Source organism: Numenius arquata, chromosome 12, assembly GCF_964106895.1.
Source record: "Numenius arquata chromosome 12, bNumArq3.hap1.1, whole genome shotgun sequence".
Lineage (NCBI taxonomy): Eukaryota > Metazoa > Chordata > Aves > Charadriiformes > Scolopacidae > Numenius > Numenius arquata.
In genome coordinates, this window is record NC_133587.1 from 9,702,190 (window position 1) to 9,721,767 (window position 19,578).

General features: G+C 40.1%; 1 protein-coding gene across 2 annotated transcripts in view; it reads left to right on the forward strand.

Moving 5' to 3' along the window:
* The window catches only part of PREX1 (phosphatidylinositol-3,4,5-trisphosphate dependent Rac exchange factor 1), a 164,117-nt gene that overhangs the window by 84,337 nt on the left and 60,202 nt on the right, over positions 1-19,578 (forward strand). For both annotated transcript variants that reach the window (XM_074157699.1, XM_074157700.1), the window contains exons 6-9: positions 8,083-8,244; positions 13,714-13,847; positions 17,316-17,431; positions 18,417-18,566. In XM_074157699.1, coding sequence (XP_074013800.1) covers positions 8,083-8,244; positions 13,714-13,847; positions 17,316-17,431; positions 18,417-18,566 — 562 coding nt within the window. The remainder of the gene's footprint in view (positions 1-8,082; positions 8,245-13,713; positions 13,848-17,315; positions 17,432-18,416; positions 18,567-19,578) is intronic.

Here is a 19,578-nt window from a genome sequence, read left to right on the forward strand (position 1 = left end):
GGCTTGGACTAGGCTCAAGCAAACCAACTGTGCTTGCCGTGATGGGCATTATGATTCGGTAAGAGGAAAAGAAACAAAGGCAAACAGATGCACAGACCTCGAAAACATATACTGTGCGAGTTACTTAAAGCTCCAGTGTGTGTCTGTACACTGGCAAGCTCGCCGAGTAAATATTTCTAGCAGAACGTTTTGGATTAAGGCAGCTCTGTCTCACCAGTAATAATTGTTTGACTCTGTATTAATTAGTGTGAACTATACTACTTAAGAGTAGAAGCAGCTGTTGTGTAAACCTATCCCTGAACAAAAATAGCCTTTTTCCCTTAATAAAGAGCATTTATGTCAGCAAGAAGAAAACCCTAGGGGAGTGGTGATCATGAGTTAATCACACCATTGGGGGTGGGGATTAGGAGCAGTCCTCTCTGTCTCCTTCCTCCCAACACACCAGGAATGTGCAGCACATGATAGACGCACCCCTACAGGCTCCTGATAGCCCAGTGCGTGTCACAGAGCTTGTTTCTTGTTTGATGTCTATTCTCTTAAGGAATTGCTCAGACTCCAGCCAGAAATGCACATTCCACTTCTGATCCTTTAAAAATATCTCATAATGTACACAATGATTTAGGGCAGTAATTATGTATTGCTTCACGTGATGGAAGGCTCATTGGTCCTAGGAGGGAAACAGAAAACCTGGAAGCAAAAAGCTGAGTGACCAGATTCAGAATCCTCTTGAAAGGGAAAGCCCAGCAGTGAGGCACACACAGGCCTTAATAAATGCAGTACCTGGGCTTTGAAAGGGAAAGATGGGATGCCGGTGGTGGGGATACAGGACAGGATTAAGAAGGGTTCACTCACTGTCTCCCCTCTTCTCCCTCTCCATTTTTCTCAGAGCTGTTGAAGGAACAGAACCTTCTAATTGGCTGTAATTGAATATATTTAATCTTTGGGGGTTTGGATTTTTTTTTTGTCAGGGTTCTTTTCTTACCTTCCCCCCCCCCCCAAGAAAAGTGGTGTTGCTCTTAGATTCGTGACATTGCCTGATTGAAATCCAACTCTATGTAACACAAGAATATTAATATGTATCCTACAGAGTTGTAAGGAACACTACCAATTTATAAATCATACTTCTGTCTTCCACACTTTTTATTTATAATCACAAAAAAACGGTAATATTTATAAAACTGAAACATGTTTTTGTTACATTTTAATTTAGAATATGTCATAGATTTGATGGCACATTGAAGAAAATCAGTTTTACTGATTTATCATTGCTTGTCTAGTCTTTACCCTGCAGAAACATTGACATGAATTACAAATTTTAAAATTATACCGTATAAAAAAATTCCTGCTTGGCAGGTGCACAGGTATAGCCTGGTGTAACATTTTTTTTCTGGTTAGTTTAAGTGGAAAATAAATTTTAATACAAGCAAATATTAAAAAATGTAAAATACAAATATAAAACTCCTGGAAACATTTATATTCACAGGAAGGTTTACTTTATTTTTTTTAAAAAGAGCACATTTTGAAGCTGAACTGTTTATTAACACAACTTTTTGAACTGATAAGCCAAGAAATATGTTGTCTTTGTTATCTCTGTAATCCTGAGATGTTCAGTAAGTAACCAACGGATGTGTCTCTGAAACTGTATTTTATGCATGTGCTGGTTTGTAGCGCAGAGCGAGACAGCCTGGCAAGCAATGATTTGCACCAGTCGATGCACAATGTTAACATTCATTGCGCAAAATCCATGTTAAGTCATGTCTGAGTGTCCTCAAGAGTATAAAGATAGGAGGAAGGAATTTTAAAAATATAGAGACTTGTAAATTTCAGCTGCAAAACATGTGTTCAGTTGTCAGTTTTAAGTACACAAACAGTAATTTTTGTGTGGCAAGGGAGGACATGGGGAAGGACGACAGAGACTTCTTTTTTTAAAAAAGATCAGTTAAGCAGAATAACATCCTTTTTTCTAGGAAATATTAAAATTGGGTTTACATTTAAAAAACGTCTGGTTTCCTCTGCCTGCCTGCATTGTTCGCACATCATCCCTCCTGCCACCTCTGTGCGCCTTCCTGTAAAATGTTCTTTTTGCTGAGTTCTCCCCCATAGGTTGGTTTGTTTTTTTTTTTTTAATCGTTTGGTTGGTTTTAGGGGTCAAGCACAATTAGAAAATAGACAAATGTATGAGCAGCTGATATGTCTTACTTCTGATGTGATTTAGTTCTTGTATTTGGATTCTATCATAGTTAGAACTCTTTTAGCCTCTATTTAAAGCTGCATCTGAGATTGAAATACTTAAATTGGAAATCTCTTTACTCCATTGCATAATCAAAATCCAGCATTTCTGAGTAGATGGGATGTAGGTGTCCTGTCCTTCCTTTCTGTGTGCTGTTCAAGAGGACACTACAGCTGGATGTAGATGTTTTGGGAGTGCTCTGTTACTCCCTTTGTAAAATGAGTTGTGTTCTGCAGGTAGGTGTTATATGAGTGGCACAACCTCAATCTTTGATCTTTGCAGCTATGAAAGAGGAGCGAAATAAAAGGAAAATCCTGTGCCCAGACGAGGCAGTTCCCATTTCTGTCTTAGTTCTTTAAAGAACAGAGATAATTTTTTTCCCCCAGTTTATGATACAGAATACCTTTGCAGTTCCCCCTCCACCCCTCCCAGGGGGAAAAAAAAAAAAAAAAAAGAAAAAGAAGAAGAAGAGAGAAAAGTCAGAGAATAATGGTGAAGATGACAGAGGCTGTGAAAAATACCAGCTTTTCTGTTCTCCACTGCTAGTTAGTCTGAAGGATTAACAAGTCTGTAGCTAGAAAGTAGATGTAAGAAACTCTTTGCAAGGAATAGTTTTCTGCAAGGGGCGGGAACCTCATTTCCTGGCCCTATTAGTGCACTAGTTGCAATATATAAGATAGCAATTCCAGACAACAGTATATATGAGCTTTATGGAGGACAAGACAGTCATACCCAAGGCTTGCCATCTGGTCTGTCTCTCAGCTGCCTTTCAAATCATTGTCAAATGCTCTCAGAGTTTACAGATCATAAATCTGTCACTAAAATAAATAAGCATCCAGAGCTCCATGGCTGGATTTCAGAAGTGCTAGGCTCTGCTCTTTTGGGGAACGGCAGTGTCAGAGCAGCACGGTTCTTCCTCAGATGGCTTAAGACTAGGCAGTGGTGGGACAAGTTCTCTGACCGTCTATGCTGCTTATGCTGTTGAAGCAACTGGCTGCCCCAGCCAGCACCTTGCCTGCCTTTTCCAACCTCCTCTTCTGCTCCTTGGGCAGAACTGCAGGCCGTTGGGAAGATGCTGTGTTTATTGCAGCAGAGGACTGCTGTGAATGAAGAGTTCTTCCTCCGTGTCTTGGTGATATTTCAGAAAGGGATGTTTACGCAGTGCTGGTGTATATGTATCTGTTTCCAAAGCAGCGTGGGTGACACCTGAGCTGCAGAACTTCATTGATTTTTAATGAGAATTGTGTGGCAAAAATTCTGCGCTCTGTTTTGGAAGCATGGAGCAGAGGTGGTGTCACCAAGGTGCGACACTTCTCTCCTGCTGTTTCTTTTTGAACACTTATTTTCCTTGGCCTTATCTTCAGCAAAAGTGGGGTAAAAACTTCCACAGGGAATTTCATTTGTGATATCAACTGCCATTTGTAGCAGCCAGCCTCTTTTTCCTGTGCATGTGTTACTCACTCTGTAAATCATCCAAGAGTTTAAGATCATTAACTCCTCTCTCTTAATGGGATTCCCAGCTGTCAGCGTATTACCCATCTCCTCTGTCATCCATCTGACAAGAACCATTGTCAGTTTCCATTTATAGTTTTCTGAAAAGAGAAATTGTAGCTATGAGTAAATTCTCAAAATACCAAATCTGTGCAAAGAATTGAATGGTTATATTTCCTTGGACAAACATCCAACATTCCCGTCCATTCATTTAGGCATTTCTGTCTCCAGGATCTGTCTATGTGGGAATGAGAACACCTCCCATTGCTGTATTTTGATTCTCATGAGACATGTCTCTTGCATTACTTAAAGGAGTCTCAGTGGCCATGCAATTTAATCTCTAGATGCAGATTTCACTTTAAAAGGTTCTGCAAACCAAGAAGTTGATAAATAAATGAATAACTAAAACACTTTGCACTTCTGTAACACTGGGTCTCAAGATAGGTTACTAGTGCTAGTGAATTAAGTCTTGTTCCAACCAGAGTAAGAAAGCAGAGAGGAAGCACTGAGAGGGTCTGTGCAAAGGCAGTAACAAACCTGTACTACTTTAAACTCTAACTTCCTCCTTTCAAATATGCCTCCCAATTTTGCTGATACCCGAGTCTAATTATTTATTCTACAGTTATTTCTGCTAGCAGAAAAGTACAGCTAGGTATGCACAAACCTTTCACATGCTAAAGGTGAGTTCTGTCTAAAGAACTTTGTAGAGCAGATCTATGAATCAACACTGGGACAGAGAGAGTTCCTCGATTTAGCAGCTGAGAGTGTCTGGATTAGCAGCTATTACGGTTACTGCAAGCTTCAGCAGAACTTGAACTTCAGCCCACACCCTTCCACTTTCTGACAGGCCATGTAACTTGAGCCTAGAAGTACCAGTTAATTTGATCTAGAGGTTGTGTGTGGACATAAGTCAGTTTAGGAGCAGTGCTCATGTTACAGGTTGTGCAACCAACTCAGGCAAGGCAAGTCCCAGTAACACTCAGGATCTTACCTGAAATCAGAGTATGTTAGCACCAAACAAGACAGCATGGCACAAAGATCTTTAAATTAATGCTAATATGGCAAAATTTTGTGTGGCGAAGAGACACTTGCTGATGGGGAGAGGCGAAAGGCAAATCAGACCACAGATTAAGCCTAGTTGGAGCCCATGACAGGCATTTGGGGATTGCAGTCATTTATTTTGGATGAACAACAACTGTAACAGGCAGTCTTTGCCCTTAGCTCTGGGAGCTATGGATTGAAGTAGTTGGGCTGTGTTCAGACCACAGTGCTGTGCAGGCTCTCTGGCTCTATTCAAACTCATTCTTGTGCCTCATGCAAAATGATGCAATTCAGCAGCAGTTTGCTATTTAGACACAGGACTTTAAAACAAGCAAATAACATGTTGAGGCAAAACAGAACATAGTGAGAAAGTTAGATATTCCAAACAATCTAAAAATGTGGGTCTTAAACATCATATTATGTATCAAGATGAAATTACCAGCCTTAGTTAAGGTTTCTTTAATGTATTTTTATCCAATTGTGGCTGACTATAAAATACTACTGGTTTAAAAAATGATTAATTGTGAGTTGACAGTGGTTACCCCTTTTGCCAAACTGGTTAATATTGTCAGGTCCCAAGTTTTCCCACTGCTGATTTTAAGTGGGCAGTGTTTAACTGGGCTGTTGTGCACTGAATCAAGTGAGGCAGAGGCTCTCAGGAACTCCTTCAGAGCGGACATGTTGTTCATCTCTATGTTAATCTCTCCAGTCAAAACCTGTGTCTGTCGTGGTTTTGACCAGATTGACCAATCGGAATGACAGATGGCCCCTCCCTCCCCCCTCTAAGGAAAAGAGAGGAGAGGAAGAGATAAAAGAGATTTATGTGTTTAGAAAAAACTAAACTACTTTAATGAAAATATTAATAAATAATGAAATAATAAATAACAATAAGAAAAGAAAAAAAAAGGAAAAAAAAGTATACAGTATATACAAAACTGTATCAAGCTCCCAGGATGATGATCACGTCACCAGCAGGCACAGGGGAAAGTCCCAGGCTGGACTCGCTGATGGACAGGAGCTAGATTCCGGATCTGGAGTCAGGAATGCTCGGATCGGGATCAAAGGCGGATGAACAGACAGGGTCCTCCTTGGACGTCAGCCATTGAGGGAAGAGAGCTGACCCTTTGATCCCTCAACTTTTATACTGAGCATGATGCAGATGGGATGGAATACCCTGTTGGTCAGTTTTGGGTCACCTGTCCTGTCTGTTCCTCCCTACAGGTGTGACCCCTCTGCGCTTTTCCGCTTCTGACCCTCCAATGGGGCAAATAACAAATTTACCTGACCTTGGTTGTTATAGCAATAAGTATAAGCAAAGGCCTCTCTGCACACCATTCCTTGGTATAATCAGGTCTTATCACTATAAGAGCGAACAGTAAGAGTCCCTGCTAAACTCTGCTGCTCTGTTGGCCACTCTAGCACTTTTCCCCGCTTTGCCTTTTGGGGAGCCCTCTCCACTTGCCAGGTCTTGGAGGTTAAAACACTGAACTGAGCGCCAGAAAGTCTTGGTTCTGCAAGTAACTTGCTGTTGGACGAGTTACTCTTCTGTAAATGAATTTTCTCCTTCATAATATTATTATTATCCTTCCTGACATATAAACATGGGGCAGCTGTGGCTAGCGCATTTCCCTTCAATTTCTGGACACACAGACTCATCATGCACAGAGCTATAGGTGTTTATCCACGTGGTGGTTTGACCTTGGCCCACCCAGCCACTGTCTCACTCTGACTATTTGGTGGGGAAGGGGAGAAAATAAGATGAATAAATGCTTCTGGATAAAGATGAAGACAGGGAGATCACTTACTAATTAACATCACAGGCAAAACTAGACCTGACTCGATTTATTGCCAATTAAAATATATTTGGATGGTGAGAAACAAAACCACCTTCCCCCAGCCCCCACTGTTTTCCCCAGGCTCAGCTTCACTCCTGCATTCCCGGCTCCTCAGCCCTGAGCGGTGCAGGGAAATGGGGACTGCAGTCTGTACGTTAACACTCCCTCTCTGCTGCTCCTTCATCTCCACACTTCTCTCTGCTCCAGCATGAGCTCTCCTGGGCCTGCTGTTCTTCAGGATAAGCCTGGTCCTGTGTGGGTCCTTTATGGGTTGCAGTTCCTGTCAGGAGAACCTGCTACTGCATGGGACCTCCACCTGCCACAGTTCCTTCAGGGAATATCCACCTGCGGTGTGGCATTCTCCATGGGCTGCAGTGTGGATATCTGCTCTGTCATGTCCTTCTCCGTGGGCTGCAGGAGATGCCTGGTCTCTCCAGGGGCTGCAGGGAAATCTCTGCTCCGGCACCTGGAGCACCTCCTTCCCGCCTTCCTCTCAGGCCTTGGTGCTCACAGGGCTGCTTCTCACACGATTTCCCTCTCTGCCCTGCTGTGTTTTGCCCTTAAACGTGTTTTCACAGAGGTGCCACCAGCTTCTCCTGTGGGGTCAGCAGGGTCCTGCTGTGGGTCCCTCATGGAGCCGGCTGGAACCGGCACGGGGCAGCCCCTCACCTCTCCTCACAGAGGCCCCTGCAGCCCCCCTGACAGTGCCTGGGGACACCTCATACACTGAGGGATCTGAATTAGGAGAAGTATCTCACGGGAATCCCTCTTTGGTCACTGGAAACCCCTGGTGAGTGGAGACACATAGGGCAGTTCTGCTCTTAGGTATATCTGTTTTGTACTTTGGTTGTATCTCTTGGCTGGTTATAGATCTAAACAACCTAGGCCCTAAAGCTTCAGGTGGGTTGGGATTAATCTGCACCTTCTGTAAGTGCTGTGGGTGGGGTATACAGCCTAGTGTTATTCCTGTAAGACCGTAGTTCATGAAAAACCTTGCTTCCATAGCTCTGGTGCTTCCTGGTAAGGCCTGCTATGGGCAGAATTTTTATCTGATCAAAGGGACCCGAACCAGCACCGCCGAATTACTGAATGCACGTCACTGGGGCTGGTATAGCATCTAGGCCATGGCTAGGTCAACAGCCCATCGCATGTATTTGTAGTGGACAGTGTGTTTTTTATGTAATTTTTTAATTTATTTGGCCTTGGTTCACGCTAGAAGCAAACATATGTGACACAGCAAAACGTATTCAGCTTGAGGTCTCTTAGTTTGACATATTTAACATGTATTTAGCAACATTCATATAAAATGGCAGCCCTGCACAGATGAAAAGCAGAGAACAACAGACAACAGTAGCATGCCCACAACTTCTCTTTAATTTTGCAGTGGTTCTGGCATTTTCCTGTGGGATTGCACTCTAATGCTTGTGCCTTTCCATAAGCCACTTCTAAGTTTACATTGCATGTTTTCTTTTCTTTTTCTTAAAGGAATTAGCTAAGAGGACTCCCTCTAAGCATCCCGATCACCCAGCTGTCCAGAACGCATTGCAGGCAATGAAGACAGTCTGCACAAATATCAACGAGACCAAGAGACAGATGGAGAAACTGGAAGCCCTTGAACAGTTGCAGTCCCACATTGAAGGATGGGAGGTATGATGTGGGATTAGCGAGCTCCCTGGAGGCAGTTTGCTACACAGATTAATGGGCTGAAGTTTAGTGACTCATACTATGTACAGGGATTTCTGTTTCTTACGTGATGTGTGAATGCACTTGAAGGTGTGGGTGGCATCACTCTGACGGGTTTAGAATTTTGTGTTTATTTTGGGTGTGCAGGCTGCTGCTAAATTGTAGCAGAACAAATGGCCTATAAAAGAAAGGAAGATGTTGGAGCTAGAATGGACTGAAATTTCAAATGGGCAGATCTCATTTGAAAAATAAGTAAGTCTAGAAGATGAAATCAGGACTATTCTAAGTAACAGTAGCTTCTCTTTCCATTCCTACAAGCCTTTAGTTTTTCTAGGAGCTTTGAAAGTTAGCTCACTTAGCTTCATACAGATTTCCTATATAGAAGATAAAGGTTAGATTAGCAAGCATTAGATTAGAAAGCAACTGGTATATTTGTGTTTGCTCCAGATAAGTTACTCATTGATGTGTTTCTAGTGATGTGTTTATCAGTAGGTGGATCTGTGTAGGTAGAAGCAGTTAAGCAGAAGAGAAAAATAAGAGAGGGAGAAAAATAGAATGTGAAGCTTAGGGGAAGAGGAAATCTGGAAAAAGAGCCACTCAGTAGAAATACTGGGAAGTCAGGAGGGTGTCCAAAGGGTTGGCAGCTTATCCTGTGATGACTTTAGTTGGGGCCCTTGAATCAGTGTAGTTGGAAGCCTCTGGGACGTGCACCATAGGGAGTCAGTGGTGTTAAATGGTCTCATGGAGAGATTGGCGTCGGCGTTGAGACTGACATTTAAAATGTCAAGGCTGATCATTGCCAGCTGAGGATTTCTTAGCTGAGGACATTTTGTTAGAGGTCATGTAAACTTCCTCATGTTCGGACTCTTGGGTGCTCTCCATGACTCTCTTTTGGGTTGTTTTTTATCTTTCGTGTATGTTTTAAACCTTGCTCATTTTTTCCCTGAAGGATGTTCTTGGCATCCAGCTAAAGATGTGAGAACAACCCAGATATCCAGCTGTGTATTTTTTGGATAGCAAGCTCAGCAAACAAAGTCATATAATGTTCTATATAGCAAGACTTCTAGAAGTGTTTAAAACCGTTTCAGGTTCAATGCAACTCATGGGTGATCTAGGCAAGAGGCCTGGTTTGAACTCCGGAGACTGAAGCATGACTATTAAAGTGTCCGTGATGCCATAAATGAAGTGGTATCCAAACTTAATGGTTTTTTTTTTTTTTAGCGTCTAACTTATCTACAACAACATTCTGGGGCTGAAAACCCTTTCAGATTTGTTTATCTACACTGTTTTGTAACAAAGTCACCTTGGTTACTCAGCTCAAAATTTCAAAAAGGAAGAAGTGTTTTTCCCTCCCAGTAAGCTGTGGAATGATTCTAAAGTATTCTGGCAGCATATTAAAAGGAAAAAAACTAGCTTTACACATCACAGATACAGGCCAATGCTCAACACGATGGCTTTTTTTTTTCTTCTGTACATGTAAAAGAGTTTGAAACTGATTGACAGTTGTCTATCTTCACAGTGCGTGGGGTCTTGTAAGTTATGACTCTAGAGCAAAGTGCTATGTTTGTAATTAACTGTTTTCAGTTCTTTCAGATGTGTTTCACAGTTTATTCTTAAAAAGGGTTCCTAACTTCTATCTATGGAAAGCTGCAGTTGCTGAGTTAAATAATTTTTTAGCTTAACAATGTAGTGCTATAAGCCACAGAGCTGGCCGTAGGAAGAAGTCTATAAAGCAAATTTATGCCTATTTTTAGTTTATCTCATGGCAATTTCTCCTATGAAATAGGAAATTTCCCTTTTCCGTTAGCATAGATATAGATTCTGAAACACTGGTGCCCCGTATATAGGGTTGTATTACCATACATACTAATTCGACAAGGCCTACAGCTTCCAACTGTTTTAATCCAAGGCATCTAAATTGCAAAAAAAGAAGTGAAGATCAGCTGACTTATGACCAAGTTTTTTATGATTATAAGGGATGTAGCCTGAATCTGGGGAGTGTGCAAGCAGCCCAGTACGAAGTGTGGCATTAATTTGGTCACATAATTTGGAACAGGATCCACCTTGTCTAATGTTTCTGTTTAACCAAACCAGCAGTTTCACCGGTTTCTATCACTTTGCACTTCCTTCCAACTATCCCAATGGACCATCCCTGGCCTGCTCTTCATCCTATTGCCATCAGTGCCACCCTCAGTATGTCCAACATGAAGAACAATATAACATCATTTTGCTTCTGCAGTGTCTCCTCTTCTTGCTCTTGAGAATCATCTATAGCTTCACTAAGAGCAGTAGTTGGTTTTTAGAGCATTTTCCTCGGTTCAACGTTTTTTCTTCAACATCTCCACCTATCAATCTGCATCTCCCTGTCTAATACAACTCTCACTGTCACACACTGGCATCATCCTGTCAGTCTCTTTCTGAGACAGATTATGACGAGGGACGTGTTAAACTAGGCCAAATCTGGGAAGCCGCTGAAGGCCTGCAGCTTAATCAGGGGTCTGTTGATCAAAATGAACTCTGCTCAGATTCATTCTTTTGGAATGCACAGAATCCTTGCAGATGTATGTTATGGATTAGTCTCAGGCAGGTCAAATTGATTCTGGTTAATCCTTCTGGGAAACAAAGATTAGTTTACGAAAGGGGGAAAGGAAGTAGAGGATGCATGAGATGACCAACTTTTGTATACAATGTTTTTGTTTGCTTAGTGAAGAACAAGTTAGTATGCTGTTTCTATTAATTATATATTGATTTTTTTTTTCTGAGGAGAGCTCGTCCTCATGTAAATTATTTTTACTGAACAGTTGTTACATATCCCCAGATTCTCCCATTCTAAAATGCATAGAGAAGCAAAACCCTCATCACAGAACAGCATGAGTTGTTAGATATGTGTTAGTGCTTAGGCAGATCAATCATTTTATAATTGGCTGTAATTTGCAATTCCACCAGCTATGATGTTTTCTTTTTCTTCCCCACCCTCCACCCCCCGCAGCTTAGTTCCACTTACAAAGGTGAGAAATCCTGTGTTGTCTCTGAAAACATCAAATAAATCTTCTTACTCTGTTTTTTACTATTAAAAAACCTCTCAAATTGGTATAAATGGGAAGTAGCTAGGTCAACAGCAAACAGGAAATACAGCAACAGTGTTTAGATACCATCATGATTGGTCTGATGGAAAAATAAAGGTTCTTAGATTTTAGGGTGAGAAGCAACCGTTGCAATCATTTGCTTTCACTTCCTGCACAAAATAGGCCAGATAATTTTAACCAGTGATTCCTGTGTTGGTAAAAGATTGACTTCGATTATTGATGTCACTGGGCTCATTGCTTTTGCTGTCTTTGGGTATTTTTTGGAAAATTAAGTACTTGATGTTGAAGCGCTCTGAAACCTTGGTTTCTCCTTGGGTAAACCATGTGAGGAGCGTGCTTTAATGTTGTAAAGTCAGTCTGTTTCTGTTCCTATTTGTGTATGTGCTAATAGTCCTTTGGGGGTACTGAGGTACCCCCTCAGTACAGTGAGGTACCTCTGTACCTCATCTGAAGTACAGTGATTTCTCCTGGAGACAGTAACGGTCAACAGGTCATTTTCAAAACAAGTGGTCATTTCTATACATGCATTAACTCTTTCTGTAGAATGATTAAGAAAATAAAAACGTATCAGGACAGCAGATGGAACTATTGCATCTAGGTAGTTCCTGCATCATTCTATCCAGAATTTGTAGAAACACATATGTGGAACACACAAACAGATGTTGCATACTTGGCAGCCTTTAAAGAATAGCTGCTTCCTTGTTAACTAAAAGCAAGACATGGACAGCACAGCTGGCAAGGTTTGATTTAGAAAATGGTGCAATCAGAGCTTCATTCACACCTTTAGAGTGACTGCACTGCATTTAGAAAGGCTGATTTCAGTTCAGTGATTTCCCCTGAATAGCTGGATGGGAGCAGACTGTACCTACCTTAAAAAAAAACAACCACCACCAACCCCAAAAGAAAACAGAGAGCCAATCACTCATATAATGTCTGAAATCATTCAAACAAATCCTCCTGGGGTGACTTTCTAGATTGAGTTGGATTTCATGCCCATGCATAGAGATGTCTTCAGTTTCTTTAAGTGGATGAATTGTGTTTTACCAATTTTTTCTATTTTTTGTAAATATAGGGTTAATGGAACTTTGGATATCAAGCAATTTTGTTGATAATGAATGTCTTGCAATCCAAAGTCAGTTCTCTTTTCCAGTAAGACTCAAGACAGTGGGTCATACCGTCTAATTTACTTTATCTGCATGCTGACCATGGAAGGAAATAGTTCTTCCTTCCAACTCAAAGAGAAATGCAAAAACTAATAAGTGATCCAGAACTGGGCAGTAAATATTTACAAGGCCTCAGGATGTTTTTCTGGAAAGGGACCTTTATTGATAGAATGCTTTTGTACCTTCAAAGTAATACTAGATCAAGGAATTTAAGGCTAGTACCTGAGATTTAGCCAAACCATCTTGTTTGGTCAATGGAGCAGTTAAGGAGCAGAGTCCCAGCTGTGTGCATTCAGAATGTGGGGACACTTGGAGTTTGCCTGTCCTGAGAGCAACCTGGGACAGTTCTATATTTATTTTTCATTTGGGCCCAACTGCTTTGGTCCTAAGGGCTACGTTTAAAGGACTGTATGATTATGTTTCCTAGGAATAATCTGAGTAACACTTTGGGGAGTGAATGGTTTAGAGTGGTCTAATGTGGTTTTCAGCTTCTGGGCATCCTCACAGGCTAAAGTGTTTTGAGCACCAAGCTGAGTTATCTCTGTGGCTGTTTAGTGCATATAATGGCTTGCAGATAGCAGCCAGAACAGTGTCCAGGACCCAACCTCATGGCTGTTTCTAACTTGCATGTGTTTACTAGAACCCCAGAAAGGAGAGCACTTGCTCTCTAACAGAAGAGTTGTGCTTCTAACAAAAGAGTTGGAGAGACATACCACCACTGAGATGATTTTGGAGAGAGATGGTTAATAGTGACGTATGTCAGTATCAGAGCTACAATGTTAGGGAAATACCATTATTATTTTATAAAACATACCTGAAGCCATCACTTGTGATATTTGCAATGATGGCTTAGGGTATGAAAGGAAGACTAATGGTCTTGAAAGACTCATAGCTGTACTGTTCACTTGAGAGTGAAAGATTTCCTCAGGAAAAAGTCTCCTGGAGTTTAACAGGGAAGATTTATGGTAGTGTATGAGGACTCCAAAAAAATATTTGTAATCCAGAAAAAACATGATGTGTTTAGCCATGTTAAGAAATTGAGGACTTCCTCCTTATGAGTGCGTCAGCTATTTCACAGTTTAATGACAAGCAGATAAAATAACAGTAAAATGTTAGCAAAAATCCTTCATTGCATGCACACACAAAAAATTGAAAATAAAGAATATCTCTTTTCTGTGTTTCAGGGATCAAATCTGACAGATATCTGCACTCAGCTCTTGCTCCAAGGGACTTTGTTAAAAATCTCAGCAGGAAACATCCAGGAGAGAATGTTCTTTCTATTTGATAATCTACTGGTCTATTGCAAGAGGAAATCCAGGTAAGTCCCTCTGTCTTTACAGTTTTATAATCATAGAATCGTAGAATGGTTTAGATTGGAAGGGACCTTAAAGTTCACCTACTTCCAACCCCCCTGCCCTGGGCAGGGACATCTTCCACTGGAACCATTCAGAAGTTTTGTTAGTAGAAAGTATGATCAATTACTGCTCACTCACTGTATTCCCTGTTGCACTGTATGTCTGAGTCACAGGTGTGACTTTCCTCTGTTCTTGACTGTTGCTATTATTTAGACTATATGTGAAAGGAGTCACTATGGGGTAGGATAAATATGCCAGACAGTAATGGGGTCCCCACCCTGAGAAGTGCGCAATCCAAGGACAGAAGTTGATACAGTGCAGAAAAAACACAGTGAGTTCTTACAGCTGGAAAGCTTCCCAGAGCAGATGGGTCTCCAGGAGTGATGTGAAGAAGGAGGCCTTGCCAACTTTTATTGGGAGGTTATTCCAAGCAGAAGAGGGTGACGTGAAAAATGATATAAAGCCAAGAAAGGGGAAAGTGGAAGACTAAGAAAACATTAAGTAGATCCAGGGCACAGAAGAGTGAAGAAGAGATGAAGATTAGCAAGCTGCTGTTCAGCATGTGCAGCCCGTGTGATCTGTGCATTGTCTTCCTTTCTTATCCTAGTAACAATTTTTCATCATTGCACCTTATAGAACTTAAGGATTATTAACACCTACTGCTTATTATTAAAATAGCATTTGCAGTGTGGAGGGTAATTTGCTTCTGCTGCAATTGTACTGTATTTCAGTTCCTAAGCTTTTTACCTTCACAGCTCCAGTCTCATTCTCATGCTTTGGTCTTTTCTGAATTTATAGTGCTTCTCTACACTCCAGATTCTCCTCCTCCTCCCTTGCCTGTAATATCCTCCCCCTTCTTCAAGTTACTCTTATTTACTGGTGATAGCCAAGTAGAATGGCCAACCCAATTAGAAATTCTCAAAAACCAGTGTTCTCTCCAAAGAAAATTCTCATATCTCAAAATTTCATTTTATTTTCCAGTTTTTTGTTCAAAGGAAATTTTGGAACCATTAAGCTGGGAAAAAGTAATTTCAGTAATGATCAGACTTTTTGTGTGGATAATGCTGAAACTATACAATAAATACAAATTATTAGGTGAAATCTGCATTAGAAATTATTAGAATGTAATATAAGCATTTAAATTGGAAAAAAATTTACACAATTCAATCTTACATGGCTTTTCATGTTATCTAATGGAAGCATCTTACTCTGCTGAAATGAAGCAAGAAACATTAAACGTTTCATTCTGACACTTTCCCAGATTTGTCAAAATCCAAACTTCCACACGTAGCAGAGTTCAGAAATTTGTGTGTATTTTAACAGAAAAGGATTCCTTTAAAAAAAAAAAAAAAAAAAAAAAAAAAAGAAGATATCTAATCTTTTACTACTTCAGAGCGCTTAGAAACTGCTTTTCTAGTCCTGTTTGTAGTTCAGGTTAGCCTAGGCCCTCCCGCACTCTCCAGGCATTTTTCCCAGAATACTAAGATTTAGAAAACAAAATGTTCTATTGCCTTTTAAGCAACTCTCTGTTTTTGTAGAGGAGACGTTAGTGAGCCACTCTGTAGTTTGGCTTGATTTTGGAGGAGGCTGCTGTAACACTTTGATTTTCCCAAAGGATCAATATTGTTTATCTTTATCTAATAATGTAGCTCGAACTGATGGAGTGTCCAGAGTCTGATTTCCATTAAAAAGCAGAATATTTTATTAAGTCTGCTGGGAATTGCCTAATGTAAAAGATATATTTAGGGATCACTGAGTGACTTTAGTTTTGGATATTTCTCCTGTCTAACTGCTATTTATAATTAGTCCAGGATGGAAATGAATGTCTATCCAGTTGTGCTGGTGTGATCATTTGGCCAGCTGCTTGACAAACAACTGACATGTTAGTGGGACACAGATTTTGAAAAAAAGCAAAAAAAACCACCAAAAACCTGCCTGTGTCTGTTCCTAATTTGAAATTTAATGACTTCTCATCTCACTTTTGCTATGCTTATCTTGTAGAAATCACTGGACTTTTTCCTGATTGAAAAGTGCAATCAGAATTCAGACCTCAGTCTTTGATCAGTAGTCAACAGTGCAGCCATTTGAATTTGAGCACCGTATCTTTTCACAATAGCATGAATTAGGAGTAGTGTTGTTGAGACCAATTTAAGATGTGTTCAGAATCAGAATTAGACCTGTGATTTTGGGTCTAAGACTGCAGTCTCATCTTTTGCAGAAGCTTAGGGAAGTCTGACAAACCGATGACATAGATTTTCAGGGCTGAGTATTGTTTTGTGTTTTCAGCAAGATCACAGACTGCTGAATCCTGATGTCAGGAACAGTATGTTTCATGTGGGGAAATGGGATGAGTATTTAAAGGGTTTCACTAAGGCTGCCAGGACAGCTTTTCTTTTCACTCCAGCAGTCGTCTTTAGGAAATGATCTAATAGCTCCAAGGTCTCAGTCCCTGTCAATCTGACTGGATGTAAGTGTATGGTCATCACTAAAGGTGTATTTGTCACTAAAGCTAGTTGTAAGAGGAAAAGTTGTTCCGAAAAACTTGGTGATTCTCTTCTCACCTCAGTTTACCATGGATATTTCACTGTGACAGAAATTTTCTCCCCAGCTGTTCTGTATTGCAATATTCCTTGGATGTTATGAGCTCCTGGCAAGTTGCCACAGCAATCCCTTCACTGTACAGAGTTTGGACACCTGCCATCTCAAATGATGAGCATTTGACCAGTTGTGGTTTGGTTCACATAGCAGGGTTGTTCTTAGATATTAAAGCTCAGCAGGTGTCAGTTGGATAGTTTTAAACCTATTCTAGACATAAAAATCAGAACATAACTAGCAATGAAAAGTGCTTTCCTGAATTTTTTTTATAAGACACTCCAACAGAGACACTGTAAAGCTTATGGATAAAGATGTAAACTTTGGTGCAAAATAGCCACAGCAGCACCTTCACAAATGCAGCATACAGTGACATTCAACACACACATGACACACCATGTGACACTAGAATCTTTACATGTTTCATTTCACATTTGAAACTTGGTACACATACGACAAATTTATCAAAGCTTTAGGCAAGCAAAGAGGCAAATGTAACTTTGGCTCAGGTGATATTGCAGTTTTCATCCCGAAGCCATGTACAGTTCAGTTGTACTGGCATTTCAATCAGGTAGTCATCAAGAATGTAAATCTTGAAGGCATCCCAATCTTCACATAATCTTGTAAAATAAGCCCTTTATCGCTGTGCTGACACTGTTGTATGCTTATTTTTGTGAGCTGATGGAGTATTCCAAATATTTAAAATCAGAGACATGATCAAATACCACAAAACACTATATTGGAATCCTTTTTTAATAGTCATATCTCAGATCGATTTATGTGTATATATGTTACACTATTTGCTTATGTGTTGCTAACATTCTAAATCCTAATCGCAGAGTTACTGGGAAAAAAACGTCTAAACGGACAAAGTCAATCAATGGGTCCCTGTATATCTTCAGGGGCCGAATAAATACAGAAGTCATGGAGGTGGAGAATGTGGAAGATGGAACAGGTAAGAGACTAAATACTGTCTTTTAACAACGCAGCAAGTTGGAAGTTGGTACAAAAGTACTCATCCATCTCCTTTAATGAAATCTTAAGCAATGAAATCTTAAGCAAGCTGTGTAACCTCAGTTGCCTTCATTATTAGACCAACTTATATAGTTGAAAGACTGGACATGCTTTCAGGCACTAGTCCTTCATTCTGAAATGACCTTATGAAGAGTTTGTGTGCCACGAAACTTGTCTATTTTTTTTCCTAATCCAAGTTAATTTAGTAAAAGATACTTTATCTTCTTTCCATCCTTTCTTTTCTTACATCTTAAGCCATTACAGCTATAATAACAGAACTTCTGAATCTTCTTCTCATTTAGAATACTACCAAATATTAGTCTTAGCATCAAATCAGTAGCATGGAATGTGGCCATGAACGAACTATGGGAATGCAGCTGTATTACAATTCTTGTGTTCTGACACTGGCAGGAAGACTGGATGGTTTCTGATTTCATCCACAAAGGCTGCATCAGCCCCTGCTCCCATTGTAATAAGTCAGGAATTAATATTATGTCCTTTTAACATTTGACATTTTAAAGGGTTCTCATGTCCTGTGGAAAAGGATCCTTATAGTGCAAGAAGTTAGCATGTCCCCAGAAAGTTCAGAACAAATAACCTGAACAAATATCATCGACTTTTTCACTGCTGTCATTGTATTTAAAATATTTTAGTTCTTCCTCTGAGGTGAAATTACAAAGTGTCACTTTTAGGACAGAAACAGTCAGTTGAACAACCCAGCCATGGATACCTCTATTAATATTTGTACTTCCAGAGTGGTAAGTAACAACCAGTCACATGCACAGTCACTAAGACTGATGCATGAGGAACACCTTGGAAATCAAGCTCTTCAAAACAGAAAATTTTAATTGAGGTGTCCCACACTGATTTGATTAAAGTAGCAGACTCTCTATTGACTGCGTGTATTGTGCTTTGGGCTTTTACAGCAGATTACCACAGCAATGGCTACACTGTGACAAATGGCTGGAAGATACACAACACAGCCAAAAACAAATGGTTTGTCTGTATGGCCAAGACTGCAGAGGACAAACAGAAATGGCTGGATGCTATAATCAAGGAAAGGGAGCAGAGAGAGAGTAAGTGGATAATGTATTTTCTAATGCACTGAATGAACTTGTGTACAAAGGAGAAATGTATATGCATGCATAAGTATCTGAAAGAAAAAAAAAGGTTGCAGTTTTTCCTCCACGGGCGGAGTTAAAATCTATCCTTAATGACAAAGAAAACCAAGTCATTGAAAACAAAAATTTCTGAATGTGTGCGCGCCTTGGGGTTTTTATGGACTTGTGTCAGTACCTTTGTCAAATATTTTTATTTGCCAGAGTCAGTTTCTTTGCATTGAATTACTGTGAAAAAATTAGATTTAATCAGTTTCATTTTTGGTGTTCTATTTGTAAATAAGATAAAAGAAACAACAGAAAAATGGAGAAAAACTCTAGAAATACTATGCTTGGACTGAAAACAGTGACAAACGTAGGCAGGTGCTTGTCACTTCTGCCTGTTCATGTGGAATGGAACAAAAACTAAGTTTATCTTGAAATGGTGTTGTACAATTGAAGCAAGCTCACAAAGCCATGGATCAGGGTGGGTGGTAAAAGTTCTGAGTTCCTTTAAAAGTCAGAACTATCCTTTGCAAGTGAACCTGCTTCCCTGTTTGCTCAGTGGGAAAAATAATGGCTCATTGCTAGAGGAAATGACACTTATTTTAAAACATTCTGTGCCCGACTTTTAGAAGTGGTTCCCCTCTCTGCACACGCAACTCCTTTAGTAAATTAAAGATGTAATTGCTCATTATGCTAATATTGAAAGAGGTCTCTGAAACCCTTTTTCAGTAGTGTGTTTTCAGAGCTTGTACTTGCTAAGCAATAATACTTTAGACTTTAAAAGTATTTTAAGAAAGTTACAGATCTGTCACTGAAGTTTAATGAAAGCAAAGAATCTAAATCCTTTAATGTCCTTTGAAATCCAAACCTTAGTTTTAATATTACAATACTTTGCATCTAATCTGCTAAACACAATGCAATGCAGTCATCTGTTACCATAGAATATAAAACATTTCTAACATACCTTATCATACATGAACCCCAA